Below are 25390 nucleotides of genomic sequence, written 5' to 3' on the forward strand. Positions count from 1 at the left end.
CTAAACCCTCCAAGCTACAGGGCTTGAACTGTCCTGTAACTGACAGGGGGAGGAGAGGAGACTGAAGGGCTGTTGCACCTTCTACTGAAACTGGTACTGGCCACTGTCAGAGCCATGACACCAGGCTGGCTGGAGCCCTGCTCTGGTCCAGTGTGCCAGTCCCATGTCCCTTTGTGCAGCACCTCAAGTTCTGAGGGCTAGGGCCGGCCCACAACGTTTTGGCACCTGAGGTGGGGAGCTCAAATGATGCCCCCATGCCCCCTCACTTGGGCCAAAACTTTGAAAGGTCTCAATTCTGCTTTCTTCCTGTTCTACTCCCCTCATGGTACTGCTCTGCTACCTACCCCAATAAAGGAGAACTAACAACTTAAAATGCCTTGTTCAAAAATTTTAAGGAACACTTAACTTTCAAACACCTGAACAGCAAATGTAACTTTTCTTGTCTGCATAGTAAACACTGACATTTTTATCTGTTTGAATAATCAAAGTAGTGCTTTCCATGCCTTCTTAGTTGCAAAGATTTGAACTGCTTCCTGCTGAAGGTCCACAATCTGGGCCAGCTCATGCTTTATTGAGATGGTTGCAAGGCCGACCAGTCTCTCCTGTGTCATTGTGGAGTGTAGATGTGTTTTTATTAACTTCAGCTTGGAGAAGCTGCGTTCTCCACTGGCAACTGTTACAGGAAGTGTTAGAAGTATGCGCAGAGCAACAAAAGCATTTTGAAAGAGGGTGGTCATCTTATTTGTTCACATATATTCCAGAACAGCCTTTGGAGTTGATCCTGCTGAAATGTATCTTGAAAGGGCTTTCAGTTCATCACCTAAATCACTCGCATCAATATCATGCATGTCATCATGTGTCAACACTGTCTCTAGTGACCTGCATTGCTGGTGTAGGTCTTCTTCAGGTATAGTGAGGAGTTTTGGAATATCATACAACATCCCAAATATACTGCTGTGTTCCCTGAGCTGCATGAAACATTCTTCAAGTGACTGTATTGCACAATCTAGCACCTGGTTAAAGAATTCAATTTTGAACTGTTGTTTGGGGTCTCTTATGGAATTATCCTGTGCCTCGTAATCAAAATGTCTTCTTCTTTGGTGACTCTTGTATTCTTGAATGGATGGGAAAATAGCTTCAGTGTGAAGTTCCTCTGCCAAGTTCTGTGCACTCTTCAGAACGTTTTGAAATCCCTCATCTGACCGGTAAGACTGTAGGTATGACTTTGCTTTGTCCAGGTGTTCCATTGGTCCAGATTTATCAAGGTCAACACCTTGGAGTCTCTTGCTTACACTGTTTGAAATAAATGTTGTATCATGCCACAACACTAAGCCACACAGAAATTTGAAGTTATGTATGTTTCTGGTGATTCCATTTCCCTCTGCCACTGTTCTCTCACAAACAATTCCTATCATAGCATTATCCTCCATAATGGCAACTCTGGCATCATCTATCTTCCCAGTTTGGTGTTTGATAGGCTTTATTGCCTCCAGTTGACTTTCCCATTGAGTGGCACTCAGTGGTTTCAGTGTCAGAAAGGATGCTCCCAGATTGGGGGGAGGGATAGCTCAGTGGTTTGAGCCTTGGCCTGCTAAACCCAGGGTTGTGAGTTCAATCCTTGAGGGGGCTATTTAGGGATCTGGGGAAAAAATTGGGGATTGGTCCTGCTTTGAGCAGGGGGTTGGACTACATGACCTCCTAAGGTCCCTTCCAACCCTGATATTCTATGGTTGCTTCAAAATTTGCCATCGATGAGTTGATGCAGAGAAAAATACATAGATGCTTTTGTGACACAGCATGGCCAGAAGGCAGCAGGAGAGTGATATTGGAGAGATATGTAAGTCCCAGGATGAGGAGAAGCCTTATTCCCTGTAGAGGGAAGAAAGGTTTCTATAGATTAATTAAAAGCACCTGAAGCCAATTAGAGCACCTGAAGCTAGTCACCTGATAAAACCCCCCTGCCTCAATCAGCCAGGGAAGGAGTTGGAGCAGAGACCAGTTTGGAGGAGTTGAAGTAGAGGAGAGTTTGGAGAAATGCTGTGGCTGGCTAGAAGACCAAGACCCTAGGTAAAGAGACACCAAGCTTGTGCAGAGAGACAGGGCAGGAAGCCCCACAAGCTGAAGAGCAGAAGAGGGAAGTAGCCCAGGGGAAGGAAGCACTAGTTCAAGTGGTTTACCATTATCCCTAGGGCCCCTGGGCTGGGACCCGGAGTAGAGGGTGGGCCCGGGTCCCTCCCTCTTCATTACCCTTCTCTGGGTTACTAGTGGGACAATAAATACCCTAGTTCAGGGGCAGGAAACTGCACCCTGAACCCCCACAAAGGAGAGGAAGCGCGGGACCCATCATAATCGTACTGGCAATTTGCCACACGTGATGTCAGAAGTGGAATCTCCGCGCTGGGGACTTAAACCAGGGTTAACCAAAACCATCCCATCCCCAAGATGGACGACATGGTCAAGGCTCTAATACAAGCCACTACGGCCCAGCAGGAAGCTACCCAAATCCAAGCAACCGCCCAACAGGAGGCGATTCAGGTGCAGCAGGAGACTAATCGGCTGTTGATGAATCAGGCTGCCCAGGACCGAGCTCTGCTACAGGAGTTGGCAAACCAGATGAAGGCCCTTATGGAGCAGAACCACAATTGCGATGGGACTCGGACCATAAGGGTCAGCCACTGCCTAAGAAAATGACAGGGGAGGATGATGTATTGGCATACCTCCTGGCATTTGAGAGAACAGCCTGGCCCTGAGATCAGTGGTCTGGTATCCTCACCCCATTCCTGTGTGGAGGCCCAGAAGGTCTACTACGATATGGCTGCAGAGACTGCGGAGGATTACTCCCAGCTGAAGGCAGAGATCCTGGCCAGATCCAGAGTAACCACGGCGTTGCGAGCCCAGAGCTTTCATGAACGGCAGTATACAGAGGACAAGACACCCTGATCGCAATTGTTTGACCTGATCCACCTGACCCGGAAATGGCTGAACCCTGAGGCCCTCAGCTCTGAAAAAATGATGGAGCTTGGTACTGGACCGGTATATGAGGGGGCTACCACCAGGCTTGGGTTGGCCAGAATGACCCCTCTACCTGCGATGAGTTGGTCTCCCTCATGGAAAGACAGCTGGCAGCCCGTGAACTGTTCCAGACCCACAGTATACCAGGAAGACAGACCCAAACCCAAGGCCCCAGATTGTCGAGAACTACAGAAGAACCATAACTGGGAGGAAAGACACTGAGGAATGGCCCGAGGCCAAGAAGGGACCTGGGGGGGCCAACCAAATAGCCCCAGGCAGAGGGTGGCAACAGGGATAAGAGGTCAGTGTTATGAGTGTGGGGAATTGGGGCATATAGCAGCCCAATGCCCCAACAGGAAAGAGCCTATGCAGTGCAATCTGGGGGATCCTGGGGAACAATGTGGCCTAATCAGCCTGGTAGGGGTTGCAATGACCTCACATGGGTATACAAGGTCAGTAAAGATTAACGGTATTGCGACCATAGCATTAGTAGATTCCAGGAGTGCTGTCACACTGGTCTCGGGGAAGTTGGTGGGGCAAGACCAACTAACCAGGGCCAAAACCACAGAGGTAACGTGCTTTCATTGCACCGTAAATTTCTACCCCACAATCCCAGGACGGATTGAGATCCAGGGAAACACTACTAGGGTAACTGCAGGAGTGGTCCCTGGGCTCCCCTACCTGGTCTTAATGGGTAGGGACTTCCCCGGGTTTGAAAACTTACTCCAGTAGAGCCAGGGGAGGGTAGCAACCCCCGGGCTGAGACGGAGGCACCTACAGATAGCCTCACCCCAATTTTTGCCGAATTTTCCCCAGAGCTATTTTCATTCCCCGGGAAACCCCGAAAGTCTAGGTGGGAAAAGAGGGCAGATAAAAGGCTAGGGACCAGGATTCTAGCAGAGAACCAGAAAGCCTCCTTTGTTGGTAAGCGAACCCGTTCAGGAGGCCAGGAGACAATTCAGGCCAGTGAGGACTCAGGTGGTTCCTAGCCCAAGCAAGGGCAACTCCAGGGGCGGAGAAGAAATAGGTCCCCTGGAGTTAGGTCAAATCAGTACAGCACGTGAGAATTTCGGGCAGGACCGAGCCAAATGACCTGCTATATGCAAATGTGAGGGAGGAGGTAGTGGAAGTAAATGGTGTACCCGTGGAAGGAAAGACCAAAGGCCCAAGGCCGTATTATGTGATCAAACATGATCTGTTGTACCGAATAGTGCAAATTGGAGGGAAAGAAGTAGAGCAGCTCTTAGTCCCACGGAAACACACAAGGGCAGTACTAGAGTTAGCTCACAGTCATTTATTTGGGGGACATCTAGGGGTAGACAAGACACTTTAGAGTCCTAAGAAGATTTTATTGGCCAGGAATACGCACGGAGGTCCAATGCTATTGTATCTCCTGCCCGGAATGCCAGTTGCATAGTCCCTGACCTCACTTGCGGGCCCCATTAGTACCTTTGCCTATTATTGAAGTCCCTTTCGAAAGGATAGTCATGCACCCAGTGGGCCTGCTGGAAAGGCCACCGAAATGTATTAGTCATCCTTGACTTTGCCACACGGTATCCAGAAGCCATTCCTTTAAGAAACCCCACATCCAAGGCAATAGCAAAAGAACTACTTCAGGTTTTTGCCAGAGTGGGCATCCCTAAGGAGATCCTGACTGACCAAGGAACCTCTTTCATGTTGAAATTAATGAAGGACTTATGTACCCTGCTCTGCATCCATGCCATACGGACCTCAGTCTACCATCCACAAACAGATGGACTGGTAGAACGGTTTAACTGCACCCTTAAAGGTATGATCCGGCAGGTGGTAGCACAGGATGGAAAAGACTGGGATACCCTTCTACCATACCTAATGTTTGCAATACGGGAAGTCCCCCAGGTGTCCACCAATTTCTCTCCCTTTGAGCTACTATACGGACACCACCCACGCAGAATATTAGATATCGCCAAGGAGGACTGGGAAGAACAACCCAACCCAGGAAAGAATGTCATTGAGCACGTGATACAGATGAGAGAGCGAATAGCTCGAGTAACCCATATAGTACGAGAACATTTGGAAAAAGCACAAGAGACCCAGTGGACATATTATAACCGCCGGGCGAAAGTATGGAAATTTCAGCTGGGAGAACAGGTGATGCTGCTAATGCCGACAACGGAAAGCAAACTCCTGGCCAGCTGGCCTGGGCCATATGAGATAGTGGAAGCCACTGGGGAAGTGGACTACAGGGTCAGACAACCAGACCACCGAAGACCAGAGCAGATCTACCACGTAAACTTACTGAAGCCCTGGCATGACCGAGAGACATGCCTGGTCATTCAGAGAGCTCCACCTCAGACGGACGACCCACAGGAGCAGGTGAGGATATCCCCCGAGTTATCCCCAGAACAACAAACAGAGGTCATTGATATGATCCAACGGAACCAAGATGTGTTCTGTACACAGCCGGGCTGTACGACACTGGCCCAACATTATATCATCACCAGGCCCGGAATAAGGGTGATGATAAGACCATACTGGAAGCTAAAAGAGAGGAAATTAGGACAGAAGTGAAGAAGATGTTGGAACTTGGGGTTATTGAAGAATCCCACAGCCAGTGGTCCAGCCCTATCGTCCTAGTACCCAAGCCTGATGGCACCCTGAGATTTTGCAACGACTTCCGGAAGTTGAATGAAGTATCCCAGTTCAATACCTATCTGATACCATGAGACGAGCTAGTTGATCAGTTAGGCAAGGCCCGATACCTAACCACAGGATATTGGCAAATTCCCCTGGCCAAGAACGCCAAGGAGAAGACTGCTTTCTCTACACCTGATGGCCTGTTCCAATATACTGTCCTCCCTTTCGGATTCTATGGGGCCCCTGCAACATTCCAACGACTTATGGATAAATTGCTGCGACCCCATGCCAGGTATGCTGCCGCCTATTTAGACCATATAGTCATCCACAGCCCTGACTGGGAAACACACCTAGGGAAAGCAGAAGTGGTACTAGACGCCCTGCGGAAGGCCGGCCTCAGTGCCAACCCTCTCAAGTGCGTGATAGGACTAGCTGAGGTGAGATACTTCGGGTATATAGTAGGGATAGACTTGGTAAAACCCCAATGGAACAAAGTGGAGGCAATACAAGATTGGCCTCGGCCAGTCATAGAATCATAGAATATCAGGGTTGGAAGGGACCTAAGGAGGTCATCTAGTCCAACAAAAAGATTTTGCAACAAAAACAGTATGCGGAATTCTGGGTTTTTGAGTACATAAGCCATGGCTTCTCCACTTTGTCACCATTGGGGATTTCACGGCAGTAATGTGTTGGATGGAAACGCCTATTTTCATTGTCTTTGGGGAACATGAAGTTTTTCACTTGCTGTGGCCCAGGCAGTACAAGGAAGTCCCTCAGGCTACTGCTCAAGTGGGTCCACAGTCCTGCATCATCTAGACTTAAGGAACTAAACTCAGCAGCAGCTGTTTCTTGTGCCTCCACCACACTCTTCTCTGATCTACACTTTTCTTCAGGAATATGCATGGTTACATCCATTTGAGATGGAGATATGGATGCTGCAGTAGCTTCCAGGTCACCTGCACTCTGACTAACTGGAAGATCAGGCATCTCCTCACCACTCACATCCTCACTGGGGCCAGAAGGCTCACCGTGAACATTTGTGTCTATGTATCTCAGGAGAGCTCCTTCCTGCTTAGATAGAAAAGCTTCCTTTGCTTGCTTTCTTTTTTTGAATACTGCCCCAGATGGGCATTTTCTTCTTTCACTCATGACTGCTGTTCTGTGCCAGCTATAGTGGCTCTCAACACTCAATTGAAGGGGACAAATAAGCAGGCTGGTAGCAGGGCCTGAGTGAGGGAAGATATCAGCGTCTTAAGGGCCAAACTGGCTCCTACTACTTCAGTTGACTGCCTGTTCTCCTCAAGTGGGTTCAGAGAAGCAGCAGGAAACAGGAAGCTCCCTGAGAAGCTGGTGTTAATCAGCCCAGGCTCCTGGGGGTGCTAGAGAGGTACATAAGAGGCTCCTCCTCCTCCTTCTCCCTGCAGCTCCTGCTGCTTTCTGTTATTCCCTTTCACCTTTTCTCCTGCCTGCCTGTTATGTCTCTTGTGCCCTCCTTCCTCCAGCACAGCACTCCACCATCTCTGTGCATCTAGAGCAGAGAGAATACATATGCACCAGCAGCAGACACAATTTTCTACTCTCTGGGTCCTAGCGGTGCCCACCTCCCCCCCCACATAATCTGGCACCTGAGGTGGCCACCTCAGTTCGCCTCATGATAAGGCCAGCCCTGCTGAGGGCTGTGTCTCATGCTGCAGTGCTGGGAGTGACTGTGCTGGTTAGAGCTTGGCGGACAAGGCGCAGATTGGAAGCTACATTGAGAGATTAAATGAATAAGGGTAATGCTTGCATGCAGTCCTGGACAGTACCAAGGCCTCGTTTCTGCGCTCATTTTAACTGAAAGAGACAGGACTTTAAAGTCCTTGTACATTTGTTTCAGTTAATTCAGCAATCCAATGTGGGGGCAAATCTCTGTCAGTGTTGCCAGTGATCATGATGCTGAGAATGGCCTGGGTGCGAGCAGAGAGTGGGGAGTTTGTGGAGGGGCAAGGGGACACCATGGGAGCAGAAAGGAGATGCTCTTACCCTCTCTCTCTGAGTGTCTCGCAGCTCCTGCAGGAAGTCTCTCAAGGCTTCTCGGACTCCATCCAAGTCAGGCTCGCTAGCACTGTGCTCCCCTTGGAGAGGGGAAGCCCAACCAAAGGGGGAGCGGGAACGGCTCCTCTCTGGAGAGCCAGTGCAGGAGGCTGGAGTCCGTTGCCCGTCAGTTCCTGTGGTGGCAGAGAAGAGCTCAAAGCCTGAATGCCAGGTGGGTGTGTTAGGAGAGGGACCGTCAGGCAGGCCTAGACCATCCCCATGTGATAATGGCAGGGGGCAATATGGATTATCTGGTACAAGACAAGCGTGTCACTACAGCCAGAGAACTGCGGTTCTCTCCTCAGCCCAGCCTGGGGATAATCCATGCACGGATTCAGAGCCACCCCCTCCAGAAATTGCTGCTAGGTTGGATTTCCAGGCAGACCCCTGACCCCTCTGTGGCTTTCCCCTTTCAGGGCAGGGATAGCTGCCTGACACTTAGTTTCCTTCAAATGCCACCCTCTTCCCCTTCAAAATGACTGCTGCCATGGCAATACCTTTCCCTCTGTGATGTATCTTCCCCCACTCTGGAAGGCTGCTGTGGCTTGCACACAGGCCCTGCCAGAGCAGCCCTCACCCTCGAGCACTGGGGAAATGTCATGCAACTCTTGTGACGTGTAATCAGTGCTCCAGTGCAGTCACACACACGGCACTCTGTGATCTGGCCTACTCAGTCTGTCTCCCAAACCCAGCTGAGCCCTCCAAGGCTGCTGACCTTTGCTAGGGGAGCAGGGTCTCTGCGGCAAGGGGCTCTGCCCGCCCAGCCCTAGTGTCCGGCTCACAGCAGAGTGCAGCACCCCCAGTTTCGACTCCACCTCCCTCTTGGCAGCCTCCATCTTGGCCAGCTCTGTCTCTAGGCCGTGGAGGCGCCCCTCGGTGGTGCTGAGGCGCAGCTGGAGGCCTTTGCTGGCCCCGCCGGCCTGCTGCAGCTTCAGCTCCATGTTGTGGAGCTCATCCTGGAGCTTCTTCTCCTTGCTGTGACTCTCGCCCAGGCTGTCGACCAGCCCCTTTTCTCTGGCTCTGGCTTCCCACTCCACCTCCACCAGCTTCCTCTGCAGGCTCAGTACCTGGAAGAGAGTGCACTGCAGAGTAACTGCCAGGCCCTGTCTGCATATGGTCCACCAGAGAGCATGCTGGAAGGGACAGGAGGAGTGCAGTGCCTCGACACACGCGCAGCGGCCAGGAGCCTCCCAGCGCAGACCCAAAGACAGCCCTCTCTGCAGCACGGAAGCGCCCATAGTTCAGTGCACAGGCTCCCAGGCTGAGCTGCTGCTCTCCATCCCACTGGCAGAGAGAGCCCTGGGTCACTCTCTGGAAACCCCAGGGCAGTGTTTACAGGCAGGCGCCAGGGAGTGGAGTGCTCTCCCCTCTGCTGCAGGGCTGCATCCTCAGGGTGATGGGAAGGAACAGGAGGGGAGGGGAACAATCCTTGAGGTCTCCCACAGGAGCCTGGTGGGCCTAGCTAGGCTAATCTAGCAATGGCCTAGTACCCTTCCCTCCAGACCATCCTTTCCCTCTGCCTCCATCCCTCGCTGCCCGCCTCTGCCTGCCAGCTCCAGTGCCTACTCGGTTCACCTCTTTGCGAACACATTTCTGGCCGCCCTCCATCTCCGCGATCCTCTGCTTCAGCTCCAGGGACTGCCTGTGGCACTGCTGCTCGCGCTGCTCCTGCTGCAGGAGACAGGCCTGCAACTCGCTCACCTCTTTGCCCTTCTTGCTGTTTTCTCCCCCCAGCGTCTTCACCTGCAAAGGGAGGTTCTTCAGGTTGCCCCTGGGCTCAGCCTGGGGCACATGGGCCATGCTGGCAGGCCCATCTTGGCCACAGCAAGACACTGCTGCTGCCCTGACCGGGGGCAGGACTGGCTCCCCCCGGCAATGACTGCTTGAGAATGGACAAAATGGTCCCTTCTTAGTCTGGTTCCTCCACCTCCCCAGAGGAGCTGGCCAAGTGCCACAGGGTGGAAAGTACCAGTGTGGGACCCACTGATTCACTCTGGGTCACTAGCAGGCTTCTCCAGCCGCCTTTCCCCAGCCCTCCAGGCCTGGGCCAGTGCTGGCGCAGCCCACGGGGAGCAGGCCTGTGTAGCACACTCCCCTCTGCAGTCAGCCGCTCCAGTGGCCAGTGGGATGGGGAATGAGACCAGGCCATTCTGCTCCTTGCACTGGGGGATTGAGGCTGGGGAGCTTTGAATCCTCCAGTTTTCTACCCAATGGGTTTTCAGGGCATGGTCTCCATTTGGGAGGGAGATGCCCCTCACCTCCCTGGGAGATGCATTTCTGGACATGCCCCAGGGGACCTCTGGCTGCTACCAGCTCTCCCTCTCACTCTGGCATTGTTCCAGGTTGCCACAGGGGAATGGGACCCATTCAGTGGCTCAAATGTGCAGCCTACAAGGAGGCATCGCAGTCAGGAAGTTCCCAGGATGGGAGGTGCTAGGGCAGAATGTGTCTGCGAAGGCTGATAGAGCTGGGACACAGCAAAGGGACCTGGCTTGCATGTGTTCAGGAGCCATCCGCACTCACCTGTCTGCGCAGTTCCTGCAGCTCCCGGCGGGCCTCCATCCGAGACTTCTCCACCTCCCGCAGGCTTGCCCTCAGCTCTCCTGCCTCTTTCTGAGCTGCAGCCTTGGCTTCCTCCAGCATGGTGATTTTCTGCTCCTTCTCCTCTAGGCCTCTCTTCAAGCTGAAGCAGACATGCATGGTCACTCCTGGCCAGGGAATGCTGAAGGGCTGTGAACGGACATCTATGCAGGGGGCACCACCCACACAGTCACCCAGCTGTCGTCACGATGTGAGTGGGAGCTCTGGGCTGTTTGGGGACAGGTATAGAAGGGAAAGAACCCAGCTGGAAGTGGACAGTCGGCAGAGAAGAGGTCAGACCATGCTACTGTGCCCATTCCAAGGAGCCCTAGTGCAGCCCTTGGACTGGCCTCTGGGCCCAGTTCTGAGGGGAAAGAGACACGGATTGATGGACTGGCTCTGGACTGAGCTATGGGAGAAGGAGCTGCCTTGGGCCTGCCTGGAATGGCTGCAGGGTCCAGCCCTACTTGTACATCCCAGGCCTGAATACAGTGCCCAGTGCTTAGCTGGAATGGCTTTGGGTGGACGTGCTGGTAGGTCTTTGTTACTGTTCCACACTCTCTGGTTTGGATCTGGGACCCAGCTAACAGTCCCTGGCCATGCCTGAACCTTGGCAGGTTATCACAGTGCCAAGTAATGTCTGCTGCAGGGTGCAGCCCACCTGGCACTGCACAGAGCCTACCTGATCCTTTCGCTCTCCGTCTTCTTGATAGCGGCCCGCAGCTCAGTATTGGATTTCTGCATTATTTCCTTCTCCCTGGTCTCATCCCCCAAAGCCCTGCGGGTTTCCAACATCTCCTTGCACTGGAGCTCTTGGGCCTCCTCACCATCCTGCAACCTGCGGTGCAACTCGATCAGGTCCTTATGCGCCCCATCGCGGGCATTCTCTGCAAGCCGCAGCTGTGTCCTTAACTGTTCTGCCTTTTAGGGAGAGACACAGACATGCAAGCCCTGTACTCTCTCACCCAGGATCTCTGCCCTACTAGAGGAGCAGAGCAGGTGTCTGCTGCTTGTCATCTAGGATGGGTGAATGCCAGTCCATCCTCCCAGGAGAAGGTGGCAGCTGCTAAGCCAGCATGATGCCCTATGCAAAGGGGGCTCGGCTCCTCATTACAGTTGTGAGGAGACTGGGCACTCCACCCTGGCAGGAGGCACACGACACCTTGAGAAGCTGGCTTGTTTCACAGTCCAGCATGCGAAGGAGGAATATGAAGTCCTTGTACAGTGCAATGTGCTGCCAGCCCAGCCTGTGAGCGCTGCAGTCATAGAATCATAGAAGATTAGGGTTGGAAGAGACCTCAGGAGGTCATCTAGCCCAACCCCCTGCTCAAAGCAGGACCAACCCCAAATAAATCACCCCAGCCAGGGCTTTGTCAAGCCAGGCCTTAAAAACCTCTAAGAATGGAGATTCCACCACCTCCCTAGGTAACCCATTCCAGTGCTTCACCACCCTTCTGGTGAAATAGTTTTTTCCTAATATCCAACCTAGACCTTTGTTCCTGAGACCATTGTTCCTTGTTCTGTCATCTGCCACCACTGAGAACAGCCTAGCTCCATCCTCTCTGGAATCCCCCTTCAGGTAGTTGAAGGCTGCTATCAAATCCCCCCTCATTCTTCTCTTCTGCAGACTAAATAAGCTCAATTCCCTCATCCTTTCCTCATAAAAAACGGTTACTCACCTTCTCATAACTGTTGTTCTTTGAGATGTGTTGTTCATGTTCATTCCAATCAGGTATGTGTCGCATGTTCACGGTAGCCAGATTTTTTCCCCTAGCAGCATCTGTCGGTCAACCTGGGCGTCCCCTGGAGTCGCGCCTTCATGGCACTCAATATAGAGCCTTGAAGAACAACAGTTACGAGAAGGTGAGTAACCATTTTTTCTTCTTTGAGTGCTTGTTCATGTCGATTTCAATCAGGTGACTCACAAGCCCAAGTTTAGGTCGTAGTGTCGGAGTCTTCCACTGATTGGAGCACTGCTTGTTGTAATTGCATAGTGCGTGGTGAAAGTATGGATGGAGGACCATGTCGCTGCTCTGCAGATTTCCTGAGGGGGAACCTGAGCCAGGAACACTGTTGATGAAGCCTGCACCCTGGTGGAGTGCACAGTGACTGGAGGTGCAGGAACCACCGCCAGGTTGTAGCACTCACGAATACAGGACACTATCCATGATGAGATGCATTGTGACGATACCGGCTGACCTTTCTTTCTGTCTGCCACTGCCACAAATAACTGGACCGACTTTCTGAATGGCTTTGTCCTCTCCATGTTGAAGGCTAGCACCCTGCAGACATCCAGAGAGTGCAGTCTCTGTTCCCTACCACTGGAATGAGGCTTAGGGTAGAATACCAGGAGAAAGACGTATTGGTTAATGTGAAACTGCGACACAACCTTTGGGAGGAAAGCAGGATGAGGCCTGAGCTGAACCTTGTCCTTATAGAACATGTTATAGGGAGGCTCTGATGTTAGGGCCCTGAGCTCAGACACCCTCCTAGCTGAGGTTATTGCTACCAGGAACACCACCTTGTAAGAGAGGTAGAGCAGGAAGCATGTCACCAATGGTTCAAATGGTAGTCCCATGAGCCTAGAGAGGACCAGGTTGAGGTCCCAGGTGGGGACAGGCTGACGGACTTGAGGGTACAGTCTGTCGAGTCCTTTTAAAAATCATCTGACCATAGGGTTAGCAAAAACAGAGCGGCCCCCTGCACTCAGATGGCAGGCCGATATGGCATCTAAGTGCACCCTTATTGAAGAGAATGAAAGCCCCTGCTGCTTCAGATGGAGCAAGTAGTCCAGAATGAGCAACACTGAAGCTGGCGTCAGGGATGAATGGCACTACACAGACCAGATTGAAAATCTCTTCCACTTGGCAAGATAGGTGGCTCTTGTAGAGGGTTTCCTGCTACCAAGGAGGACTTGTCTAACCTGGTCTGAACAGGAAAGCTCCATCGGGTTCAACCATGGAGCTTCCATGCCGTGAGGTCAAGCGACTAGAGGTTTGGATGTTGAAGACAACCGTGATCTTGTGTCAGAAGGTCCGGGAAGAGTGGAAGGGTGATTGGGGCTTCCACAGACACATCTAGGAGAGATGTGTACCACTGCTGATGGGGCCAGGCTGGTGCTATCAATATGACCTGAGCTCGTTCCCTCCGGATCTTGAGGAGTCACTTGTGAATGAGTGGTATGGGCGTAAAGGAGATGGCCTCCCCATGGAAGGAGGAATGCGTCCACTCTGGAGCCGGGGCTTTGATTCTGGAAGGAGCAGAACTGATGGCACTTCCTATTGTGTTGCGTGGTGAATAGGTCTATCTGGGGAAAGCCCCACCTCAGGAAGATTGAGAACGCGACGTCGGTGTGAAGGGATCACTCCTGGGTGTGAAATGACCTGCTGAGGTGGTCCTCCAGCTCGTTCTGTACCCTGAGGAGGTACGACACTTGCAGGTGTATTGTATGTTTCACACAGTAGTTCCACAGCATGGCTTTCTGCCACAGGGGAAAGGAGCATGCACCCCCGCTGTTTGTTGGTATAGAACATTGCTGTTGTATTGTCCATCATAACTGATACACAATGTCCCGTTTAGTGTGCACAGAAGGTCTGGCATGCTAGGCGCACCACTCTCAGCTCTCTGACTTTGATGTGGAGAGCCAGATCTGCCTGAGACCAGAGACCCTGAGTCCTGCTGTCTCCCAGATGAGCTCCCCACCCAAGTCTGATGCATCCATCACTAGCGAGAGAGACGGCTGCGGACTGGTGAAGGGGACCCCTGAGCACACTTCCTGAGGGTCAAGACACCAGATAAGGGAGTCGATGACCAGGTGAGGCAAGGGTCACAGTCCTGTCCAAGCTGTCCCAGGCTTGGTGATACACTGACACAAGCCACGACTGAAGAGGTCGAAGGCTGAGTCTGGCATGCTGCACCACCTAGCTACAGGCAGCCATGCTGTTTCTTGCTGTGGTGGTGGGAAACTGTCGGATATCTGTCAGGGCCTGAAACCTTGCTTCTTCCAGGTATGCCCTGGCTTGGGTTGATTCCAATACTGCTCCTATAAACTCTATCGTGTGGACAGGGGACAGAGTCGATTTTGCTTCGTTTAGAGGGAGACCCAGGTTGTCAAAGGTGGCTCTGATGAATCTGACCTGAGCCTCCACTTGCATCCTGAAGTGGCCCTTCATCAGCTAGTCGTTGAGGAATGGAAACACCTGTACCTGGTGACTGTGCAAGAACGCGGCAATGACTGCCATGTACTTGGTGAAGACTTTAGGTGCTGCTGACAGGCCAAACGGAAGGACTGTAAACTGGTAGTGGTACCATTCACCACAAATCTTAAGTACTTCCTGTGGGGCTGAGTGACTGTGATATGGAAATATGCGTCCTTCAAGTTAAGGGCAGCATACCAGTCTGCTGGGCCCAGTGATGGGATGATTGAGGCCAAAGAGACCATACGGAACTCGAGTTTCTTCACAAACTTGTTGAGTTCTCGCAGGTCCAGGATGGGCCTGAGGCTGCCTTTGGCTTTTGGTATAAGGAAATACTGGGAGTAAAAGCCCTCGCCCCTGTGCTCCTGAGGAACCTCCTCCATTGCCCCTCGAGATAGGAGTGACTGCACCTGCTGGATAAGGAGCTGCTCGTGAGAAGGGTCCCTGAAGAAGGACGGGGAAGGTGGATGGAAGGGTGGGTGGGCACAGAATTGGATGGAGTATCCTCTCTCTACCGTGTGGAGCACCCAAAGGTCCAAGGTGATATGGAACCATGCATGGTAGAAAGAGGACAGTTGGGATGAGAAGGTAAGGCGGGGTGGATACAGTTGAGGATCTGGTGCACCGTCCTCGACTTGTTTCAGTCCAGAGGGTGGTTTAGATTGGCCAGAGCCCTGGCCTGAGGACAGTGCGGTCGCCTTCTGCCATTTCTATTCCTCCTCTGTGAGCCGTCCTGATGGTTCTGTGGCTGACAGAACCATGGAGGAGGTTGCGGCCTAAAATGTTTATGTAGTGTAGCGGGCGAATGGAGGCCCAATGATTTGAGAGTGACTCTCGAATCCTTCAGGCTATGCAGCTTTTATCCATCTTTTCAGAAAATAGAGCCAAACCCTCGAAGGGGAGGTCCTGAATAGTTTGTTGGACCTCATATGGCAAGCCCAGGATTTGGAGCCAGGAGCCTCTCCTCATAGGCCATGACATGAGCCAGTGCGGATTGCAGCAAAGTCCTGGAAATGAGCTTCTCTTCCTCCACGAGAGCTGAAAAATCGGCATGGGAGTCCTGCAGCAACAGCTGTGCAAATTTAGCCATTGCCCCGGATGTGTTGAAGCAGTACCTACTGACAATGGCCTGCTGATCTGAAATGCGGAGCTGTAAGCCTCCAGTGGAGTAGAACTTTCTCCCATAAAGGTCAAAACTTTTTGCCTCCCTATTCTTTGGGGAGGGTCCCTGGAAGTCCTGACACTTGTGTTGGTTGGCAGCATTGACCACAAGAGAGTCAGGTGTGTGATGCGTGTATAAATGCTTGGGACACTTGGATGGCACAAAGTAGCATCTTTCGTTGCACTTAGCCGTAGGGAGCAACGAGGCTGGGGTCTGCCACAGAGTTTTTGTGGTATCAGAGATGGTCTTTATGAGGGGCAGGGCAATCCGTGCAGGTCCGGAGCGAGAAGATCCACCACTGGATCTGCATCCTCCACTACCTCCTCCGCCTAAATGCCCAGGCCCTGGGAAACCCTCTACAAAATTGCTGCAGAACCCCATTGTCCTCCAAGGCTGGGGCTGTCATCGTGCCCGTCAATGCCTCATCTGGAGAGGACGAGGAAAAGACCCCACGAGGGGTGGCTGCTCCCTTCCTTCCACACCCAAGGGGTCCCGTGGCACCTGGGTTTTTTGGGCCAGTGCCGACCCAGATGGTGTTGTGCCCCTCAGTGCCAAAAGTGCCATCAGCGTCCATATCATCCTCGATGTCAGAATTTCTGCTGGTGCCAGAATCGCCATTGGTGCCAGAGTCCCTGCCAGTGCTGGTGCCACCGGGATCCCAGGGCCTGGCTGCACCAGAGGCATTGAGATGGTAGCAAAGGGTGGTAATAAGCCTACCCCCAATCCTGCTGGTGCCAAAGCCAGTGACATCACCCTGGAATTAGACCCTTGGCTGCAACAGGGATACAAATGACGGGGATACAAATGAGGCCAAAGCCAGTGACATCACCCTGGAATTAGACCCTTGGCTGCAACCTTGGCTTTCATGAAAAGCCCAGGGAGTCCAACATGTCCATGGTGCCAGGGGCTGCCATTGGACGGGCCATGGTGCTGGGTAAAGGTGCCAGTCCCAAGTTGACGTGGACCATCTGGTTCTACTCCTCCGGAACCAATAGGAGCCTGACTCCGAGGTGTTTGAAAATGATGACCACAGGGGAGTGGCACTTCTAGGCACCAAGCTTTCGCGCCAAGGGCTTGGGGATCGACGTGGCTGCTGGGTGTGCTCCGGTGCTGGGTGCCTGGGTCGGAGATCAGCAGGCTATCATAGTGGGCTTTCCCCTTGAAGGAGCCCATCTGGGAGGAAAGAACAGTGCTATGAGGTGAAGCAGTTCTTGGGCCACCTCAAACACCTCCGGTGTCGAAGGGAGGTGCAGCTCCCGGCTCGGCCTTGGCAAGCGAGGAGGGTCTGGACTCAACTGCCCTTCCACGCGGGCAGGAGTTGGCCTGACCGTCACCGGTGGAGCAGCACTAGTGTGGCCTGACTTGGGTCTCACAGCAGCAGGCTCCTTAGGCCTAGCTGGGGGAGAGTGACCTCTCTCTGTCCTCGTCTTTTGCGGCACCGGCAATTGCAAACGGTACCTGCATGCGGCATGTGTGCCGCAAGTGGAGCCAGAACTGTGCCATGAGTCCTTATCCTTACCCGGCACCGGTGCTCGTGCTGACAGTGCTGGAGCGCTCCACACCGAGGATGATGTATTCGGCGCAGGGTCTGTCAACCTAGGGTCAGACAGGGGGCAGAGTGCTGTTTCCATAAACAGGACCTTCAGGCACTGCTCTCTATCTTTTAAAGTCCTGGGCTGAAAAGTCGTAAAAATGGCACAATGATCCTTCTGATGGCCCTTGCCTAAACACTTTAGACATGAGGTGTGAGGATCACTTCTGGGCATACACTTGCCGTAGGCTTTGCAGGGTTTGAAGCCCGGAGACCCCAGTGCTGGGAGAGCGTAGGAGGGGATTCCCCACCCCCAAGAGGAAACTTATCGAACACTAATGAACTACTAACTATTAACAAACAATGGAAAATTAATAGAGAACAACGTAAGAAACTGCTAAATGTGCTTGTTGAGACGAGCACAGGAAAGTTCCAGCTAACCATCACTGGCGGTAAGAAAGACCTGTGTGGGTGGCAGGTTGATAGGGCTCTGTATTGAGCGCCATGAAGGTGCAACTCCAGGGGACACCCAGACTGACCCGATGGATACTGCTAGGGGAAAAATCTTCCGGCTACTGTGCATGTGCACACCCCTGATTGGAATCGACATGAACAAGCACTCAAAGAAGAAGTCATGTGCCCCAGCCCCATAATCATTTTTGTTGCTCTCCACTGAACTCTCTCCAATTTGTCCACATCCTTTCTGTAGTGGGGGGCCCAAAACTGGACGCAGTACTCCAGATGTGGCCTCACCAGTGCCCAATAGAAGGGAATAATCACTTCCCTTGATCTGCTGGCAATGCTCCTACTAATGCAGCCCAATATGCCTTTAGCCTTCATGGCAACAGTCTGGCACAGCGGGGTACCTGTAGGGGATCACAGCCGGGGAATCCCTGAGAAAAAGGGCCCAGAGAGAGATACGCTCCCACAGAGCATGAAGGCTGGCTCTGCTTCAGCTGCACCTCTCTGGTCACTCCAGGATCAGCGACAGTGGGGCTGATCCCACACCTTCCTTCACATGCCAGCACAGCTGCCACAGAGACATGGCAAGGAGACATGGAGGGCACTCAAGGGAGGAGAAGCCTATACAGATTCAAAGCAAATGATGCCAGTAAATGAATGTTATAACTTATGGCTGTTTACAACACAGTAGCCCGTGGAGGTACCAGCAGAGATTATATCCAGGTGCTGCACCCACACACTGGGAGAGACTGGCCCTACCCCAGAGAGGTCTGTGGCTAAATGGGCACAGGACAGGAGAGGAAATGGAGGCCAGGGATGTGGTGTGATTTGCCCAAGGTCAGTGTCCAAGGTGGGATGGACCCCAGTCTCCTGACTCCCAGGTCACTGTCTTATTCAGTAGCCCAGCCAGGGCCTAATCACATCCCCACTCTTGATGTCAAAAGGAGGGGAGTGAAGGTTGTGTAGCATTCCTGGAGATAAGTCAGCTGTTTCCCTCCTTAGCACAGGGTTGCTGGTGCGGGATGGGAGGGGTGGGGAGGCAGCTGGGAAATCTCTCAGTGTTGAGCCCTTTGATTCTGTCCCTTTAAAAAGCTGCCTTGAGTTTATCCTGCTGCTCCAGTTCTGCCCCGGTGACCTTTGAGGTGGGGGCTGGGGTGAGGGGGTGGGATAGAAATTTCCGCAGAAACTTGAAGTCACCAGTTTCTTTCGTTCCTTCCTCCTCCTTCGATCTGTAAAACCCTAACACTGTCCAGATCCTCCCTGTTGGCCCAGATCACTCCGTCCCGCTCCGTGTTGTTATTGTTCTGTTTCTGAGGAGGATTAGGGTGAGCTCCCCCTCCCATCCCCCAACCCACATATGGGATCCACAAATGTGCCTAGCATTTTCCACCAAGCTCAGCAGAAATTCACCCAGAAGGTCAGTGACCAAAGAAACGGGCGATCCATCATAAAACACACTGTTTTCATTTCCCAGGATAGAGGGGAGGGGGCTGGGATTGAGAAAAAGAACAAAACCATGAAAAGAAAACAACCTCAGCTCCTTCTCTGCAAAGACAACCTTCCCCATTTGCAGGAATGTGACAGCTGATGCTCTTAATATGATTATCATAATTATTTCTTTACTAGAAATTTTATTAAAAGCCTCTTTTGAAATCCATGCTCAGGGAGCCAAATCTCCAGCTGAGTCCTGGATGGAAGGACAGAGCAGAGGGAAGCGTGGGGAGGAGAGACCGAGTGTGTGCATGCGTGTGTGCATGCGTGTGTGCATGCGTGTGCACACCTGCATAGGGAAGGTATGGCTGCAGAACTGGCCTGAGACACTTTCTCAAGTTAAAAGGCTGTGAAAATGTTATGGTTCCCATGGCAATAAGTGGGCCCTAGCTGGTGCCTAATAGGATTTCTCTGTCCTCAGCTTGTTATATAAGCCCTTTAACTGTCTTTCTCCCACTCCCTGCCAATCTCTCCCACTCCCTCAGCCCCCCTCCCTCATCCACCTTTATCTCTGGGTTTTGCACCCCTTTTTTTCACTGGGACTAGCTCCTGGGTCCCTCTTTCTGTGCCACAGTTCCTCAGACCTTATTGTATGCCAGTGCGGCCCCCTCCTTCCTCAGATCCCTCTGCCTCCTTGTGCTCTGAATTCCCTTCTCCTGCTTGCCTGTGTGGTCCCTTCCAGGGTCGGACTTTGAAATCTGTTGAAAGGAGCTCATTGTTGCCAAAATAAACAGCCTGTCATGTTAAATTGCTCTCTCTCCTCTTTCATGTTCTTTAATTTTCTGCCCCCCCCCCCCCGTCCTTTTGTGGTGGGCCATTCTCTTGCTCTGATGCTGACTCACCAGAGCTGTTAGCCAGGGAGCAGAGCCCAGATCACAGACAGCACTGGTCTAGGGCTCCCACCTGGCCCTTACTCCCCCAGGGTTTGAGCCAGCTTGTGCCATCTGCCGTGGCTGGTATAGAAGCGATGGTTGTGGGAAGCTCACAGCTGCTCCCCAAGCAGCGTACCCAGCAGGAAGGCTCTGAGGCACTTGCATGGGATGACAGCACACAGCTACAATGTGTTTTGGGTCTGTTATGAATGCTGCTGGTGTTGTGTGACTGCCATCACCAGGGACTGACCCCAGGACCCCCAGAGCTAAAAGCACGAGCTGCTACAGCTTGAGCTAAAGAGCCAACACTTCATGGCTAGAGCTGCTGCTGCAAAGACTCCTCTCCTCTGTGGATGGGCATGGCATGGGGCCTGTAACACACTCCCCTGTGGGCAACACTTGCACTGATGGCTGGACTCAGGGCAAAGACCCGTGCAGGTGAGGCCGGACTTGTCTCCTCTGTCAGACGGGCTTGCTCAGACTCTTGGCAAGCAGACAGTTAACCCCTGGTGCACAGATGACCCAGAACAACCATACATACCTCCCTCCCTGCAGAGTCTCTCTCTCTTGCCAGCTCCTTTATGTGCTCATTCAAGCTCTTGGCCTCTCTCTGATGGGCAGCCACCGCGTCTTCAAACTGAGCCTGGAAGGTGTGCAGCTCTCCGGTGATACTGGTGACTGTGTTCTGTGGGGGGACCAGGAGGGGAAAATGCCATCAGTGATGCTCGGTCTGCGTGCCCATGTGTGCCAGGCTGGTTGCAGACCATGCTGCTTTACTTCTTGCACTCATGCTCCAACCAGCTAACACCCAAGTGTAACGCACTCACTGTCAGCTGGTCCCACGGAGCCCAGAGCATAAGGACCATGGGGAGGAGTGTGCTGGTTTGCAGGACAAGGCTCTGTAAGCCAGTGGATGATGCCAAAGGGCGGCTGCCTCCTCCCTAAGCCAGGTCAGCACTGGTGACAGACAGTGCCCATGCTGCTCAAGGGACCAGTGTTTTGCTTTACAGCTAGCGTGCACTGCAGAAGGCCCAAGTGACAGCCACCACCTTGGCCAGGGCCTGAACCAGAGACCTCCAGAGCTAAACAGGAGAGCTGCTCCAGAACTGGGACTGTGACGGACAGGCATCCTCCGTACATCAGACACAGAGGGGCACGGAATACACGTGGGCCAGCAGGTTTCAAATCCCTGCCTTCCTCTGCCCAGCTCCTGCGCTCCCACGGTGTGCAACTCCCCTCCCTGCCTTCCTGACATGTTTCTATGTGCCTTGCAATGCAGCTACAGCAAGGCCTGGCTCCCATCCCACCCCCAGTGCTGTGCATTGCGAGGGACTGTGTAGTGCTGCAGTGGAGTGAAAGCAGTGTGAGTTCATAGTGAGGACCACTTGTTTCCACAGGCCGATTTCCCATCCATGCAGTTGTTAGTCAGAGGAGAATCAGGCCCACAGGGGGATTCACCCCGTGCCTGTACTGAGCCCAATGTGTGCCCTTGATCCTTGGACTGCTGGGGCTAGTTAGCCCCCAGCCTGTGTCCAAGCAGCCTCACAGGCCAGCCTCTCTTGGGTCCTGGCTATAGTGTCCCCCCAGCAGCTGGGAATGGCTGGGTTTAGCAATGTCCCAGCCATGCCCTCAGCACACCTCCTGGACTGGAGGCTCCTTCAGGGCATCATGCAGGGCAGCTATTCCAGCTCTGTGCCTGGAGGGGGCAGCCTCCTACTGCAGGGGGGCGTGACACTTGTGCTGGCACAAAGGGGTGAATTCCCCACGATAGGACCAGACAGCAGCCTGGCCTTGCAGATGCACTTGAACAGAGGCATGCCCCCCCATATCCACTGCAGGAGCAAGCAGATGAGCAGGGCTGAGCTCCACTGCCGACATGCCTGCAAGCACAGCAATGCTGGCACATGGGGGTAGCAATCTGGCCTGGGACAGTCCCCTTCTAGGAGCCAGGGAGAAGGGGGCAGGAATTGTGCCTTTTAACCAGGGCTCTAGGCAAAGGGATGGACAGCAGCCCATAGCGTTTAGCCAGGAAGGATTTAAAGGACATCGTCAGCTGTTTACATGTGTTCTCTTTTTCCCTTTCCATTGTGTCAGATGCCCATTTTGATTCTTTACTGTGTCCCATGATCTGCCCAGGATCTTTTCTCTTCTGCATTTCTAATGGAGCTAAAATTCATAGAATCATAAAATGCAGAGATGAAAGACGACCTGTTAGATCATCCACCCCAGCCCCCTGCCAATGCAGAACTGCTCCCCGCAGAACATTCCCGAGTGACTTGTCTAATCTAGACCAAGTATGAGCAGCTCCAGCGAAGGGGCTTCCAGCACTTCCCTGAGAAGATTATTCCATGGTTTAATTGCCCTTATTGTTAGGAAATTTTTACTGATGTCTAGCCTAAATTTTTGTTTGTGAAGTTTGATCCCATTATTTTGTCACTCCTCCCTGAGCTACTCTATTCAATCATCCCTCTCTGTCATGTTCCCATCCTTTAATACTGCACAGTTCTTGCACCCCTTCAGGGTCCTGCACTGTACTATACAAAGATTTCATTCATGTCGCCTTTTCCCAGACATAGGCCAGTCCTTCTGAACCTGCAATCGCTTTTGTTGCCTCTCTCTGAATTGACTCCCGTTTGCCACTATCTTCCTTGAAATGGGGCACCCAAAACTGCTACACGCAGAATTCCAAAGGTGCTTGAACTAACCTGTTACCTCTCTGGGTTGGGATGTTACGGGCCAGATACCCAGCTGGTGAAAATTAGCATAGCAACACTGACTTCCATGGAGTTATGCTGATTTGCACCAGCTGAAGATATGGCCCACAGGGATACAGCCTATGGGCCCCAGGAAGTGACTGGCAAAACTCTAATCAGCTCCAACAGAAGGAGGATCAGACTTGCACCAGCATGGCGATACAATGGATGCTATCCACTGTCACGCCTCAGCATCTCCTCCCTGCTTTGTAGATTTGTGCTTTCCCCCCATCCGCCAAAAGGCCCTAGACCCTCATCCTGCAAAACTCAAGTGCTTTACTTAACTCATATGAGCAATGCTGCTGAACTCAGCAGGGTTCCTCAGCTGTGTGAGTGCTTGGGAGCTTGGGGCCCACTTAGATTTTTTTTCCAACTTAAAGCTGGTTAATTCTTGCCCATTTCTCTTCTCTCTCTGTGTCCACGTATATTTTCTCTGCAGCCTCCTGGATGCTTTATATTATCCAGGCTTCAGTGGGGATTCCTAGGATATCTGCATGATAACTGCTTTCAACTACCTGAAAGGGGGTTCCAAAGAGGATGGATCTAGACTGTTCTCAGTGGTAGCAGATGACAGTACAAGGAATAATGGCCTCAAGTTGCAGTGTGGGAGGTTTAGTTTGGATATTAGGAAAAACTTTTTCACTAGGAGGGTGGTGAAGCACTGGAATGGGTTACCTAGGGAGGTGGTGGAATCTCCTTCCTTAGAGGTTTTTAAGGTCAGGCTTGACAAAGCCCTGGCTGGGATGATTTAGTTGGGGATTGGTCCTGCTTTGAGCAGCGGGTTGGACTAGATGACATGCCGAGGTCCCTTCCAACCCTGATATTCTATGATTCTATGAAAACATTTTCATTTGTGTGGTATCCCACCAGCAGCATTTACAGGGATACAGCTCCTGCAGATTTACTCATAAACCATACACAGAGCATCCCCTGGCATTTCCTAGGGCTCTTCACAAACTAGGGCTTTCTGTTCTGGATGCAAGAAATAGCCTGTATCGAGGTACTCCGCCTTAGGAGGGGCTTTAAAGGGATGCGCTCCCCCTACCCATTTCTGTCTGTATTACTGTACACCTAGTATTGCTACAAGTAGTCCCAAAGATGCCCAAAGCCAATAGCATTTGACCACTTGCTCTCTTGCACTGTTTCTCCTGTGTACTAAAGGAAGGCCCCAATTCTGCCAGCTAGTCCTCCCAAACGGCTCCATGTCCACAGGACACCATACTGATTTCAGGCCTGTGTGGAACCATACTCTAGTCAGCAGAGCTCTGGGCAGCCATGTATAGGGCTAGTGTCAGTGGTTTCCCTGAGATCTGTGTGGGTCTCTCACACAGCAACAGGGGAGAGAAAACCACACTTGAGCCGAGGACAGCACAAACCTGTCAGGGGGTTTCATGGGCAGGGACAGCACTTGAAACCTCATTTGATCCCTTTTATATAAGATTTGGTGCCACTGCAGGACTTTGGTTGCAACAATGATCTATACGGTCCCAGATTATATCAATAATGTCACATCCTGGCGCAAGTGCTAGAGGAGCCAACTAGGGGGGGCGCTTTTCTTGACCTGCTGCTCACAAACCGGGTAGAATTAGTGGGGGAAGCAAAAGTGGATGGGAATCTGGGAGGCAGCGACCATGAGTTGGTTGAGTTCAGGATCCTGACGCAGGGAAGAAAGGTAAGCAGCAGGATACGGACCCTGGACTTCAGGAAAGCAGACTTCGACTCCCTCAGGGAACGGATGGCCAGGATCCCCTGGGGGACTAACTTGAAGGGGAAAGGAGTCCAGGAGAGCTGGATGTATTTCAAGGAATCCCTGTTGAGGTTACAGGGACAAACCATCCCAATGAGTCGAAAGAATAGTAAATATGGCAGGCGACCAGCTTGGCTTAATGGTGAAATCCTAGCGGATCTTAAACATAAAAAAGAAGCTTACAAGAAGTGGAAGGTTGGACATATGACCAGGGAAGAGTATAAAAATATTGCTCGGGCATGTAGGAATGTTATCAGGAGGGCCAAATCGCACCTGGAGCTGCAGCTAGCAAGAGATGTCAAGAGTAACAAGAAGGGTTTCTTCAGGTATGTTAGCAACAGGAAGAAAGCCAAGGAATGTGTGGGCCCCTTACTGAATGAGGGAGGCAACCTAGTGACAGAGGATGTGGAAAAAGCTAATGTACTCAATGCTTTTTTGCCTCTGTTTTCACTAACAAGGTCAGCTCCCAGACTGCTGCGCTGGGCATCACAAAATGGGGAAGAGATGGCCAGCCCTCTGTGGAGATAGAGGTGGTTAGGGACTATTTAGAAAAGCTGGACGTGCACAAGTCCATGGGGCCGGATGAGTTGCATCCGAGAGTGCTGAAGGAATTGGCGGCTGTGATTGCAGAGCCATTGGCCATTATCTTTGAAAACTCGTGGCGAACCGGGGAAGTCCCGGATGACTGGAAAAAGGCTAATGTAGTGCCAATCTTTAAAAAAGGGAAGAAGGAGGATCCTGGGAACTACAGGCCAGTCAGCCTCACTTCAGTCCCTGGAAAAATCATGGAGCAGGTCCTCAGAGAATCAATCCTGAAGCACTTGCATGAGAGGAAAGTGATCAGGAACAGCCAGCATGGATTCACCAAGGGAAGGTCATGCCTGACTAATCTAAT

General features: G+C 52.2%; 1 protein-coding gene across 1 annotated transcript in view; it reads right to left on the reverse strand.

Moving 5' to 3' along the window:
• The window catches only part of CROCC2 (ciliary rootlet coiled-coil, rootletin family member 2), a 218213-nt gene that overhangs the window by 55784 nt on the left and 137039 nt on the right, over positions 1-25390 (reverse strand). The window contains exons 23-28 of the mRNA XM_084638245.1: positions 20537-20680; positions 10964-11202; positions 10225-10384; positions 9277-9444; positions 8417-8768; positions 7651-7835 (exon numbers count right to left, since the gene is read on the reverse strand). Coding sequence (XP_084494371.1) covers positions 7651-7835; positions 8417-8768; positions 9277-9444; positions 10225-10384; positions 10964-11202; positions 20537-20680 — 1248 coding nt within the window. The remainder of the gene's footprint in view (positions 1-7650; positions 7836-8416; positions 8769-9276; positions 9445-10224; positions 10385-10963; positions 11203-20536; positions 20681-25390) is intronic.

This window comes from Lepidochelys olivacea (genome assembly GCF_965140295.1).
Source record: "Lepidochelys olivacea isolate rLepOli2 genome assembly, chromosome: 9".
Lineage (NCBI taxonomy): Eukaryota > Metazoa > Chordata > Testudines > Cheloniidae > Lepidochelys > Lepidochelys olivacea.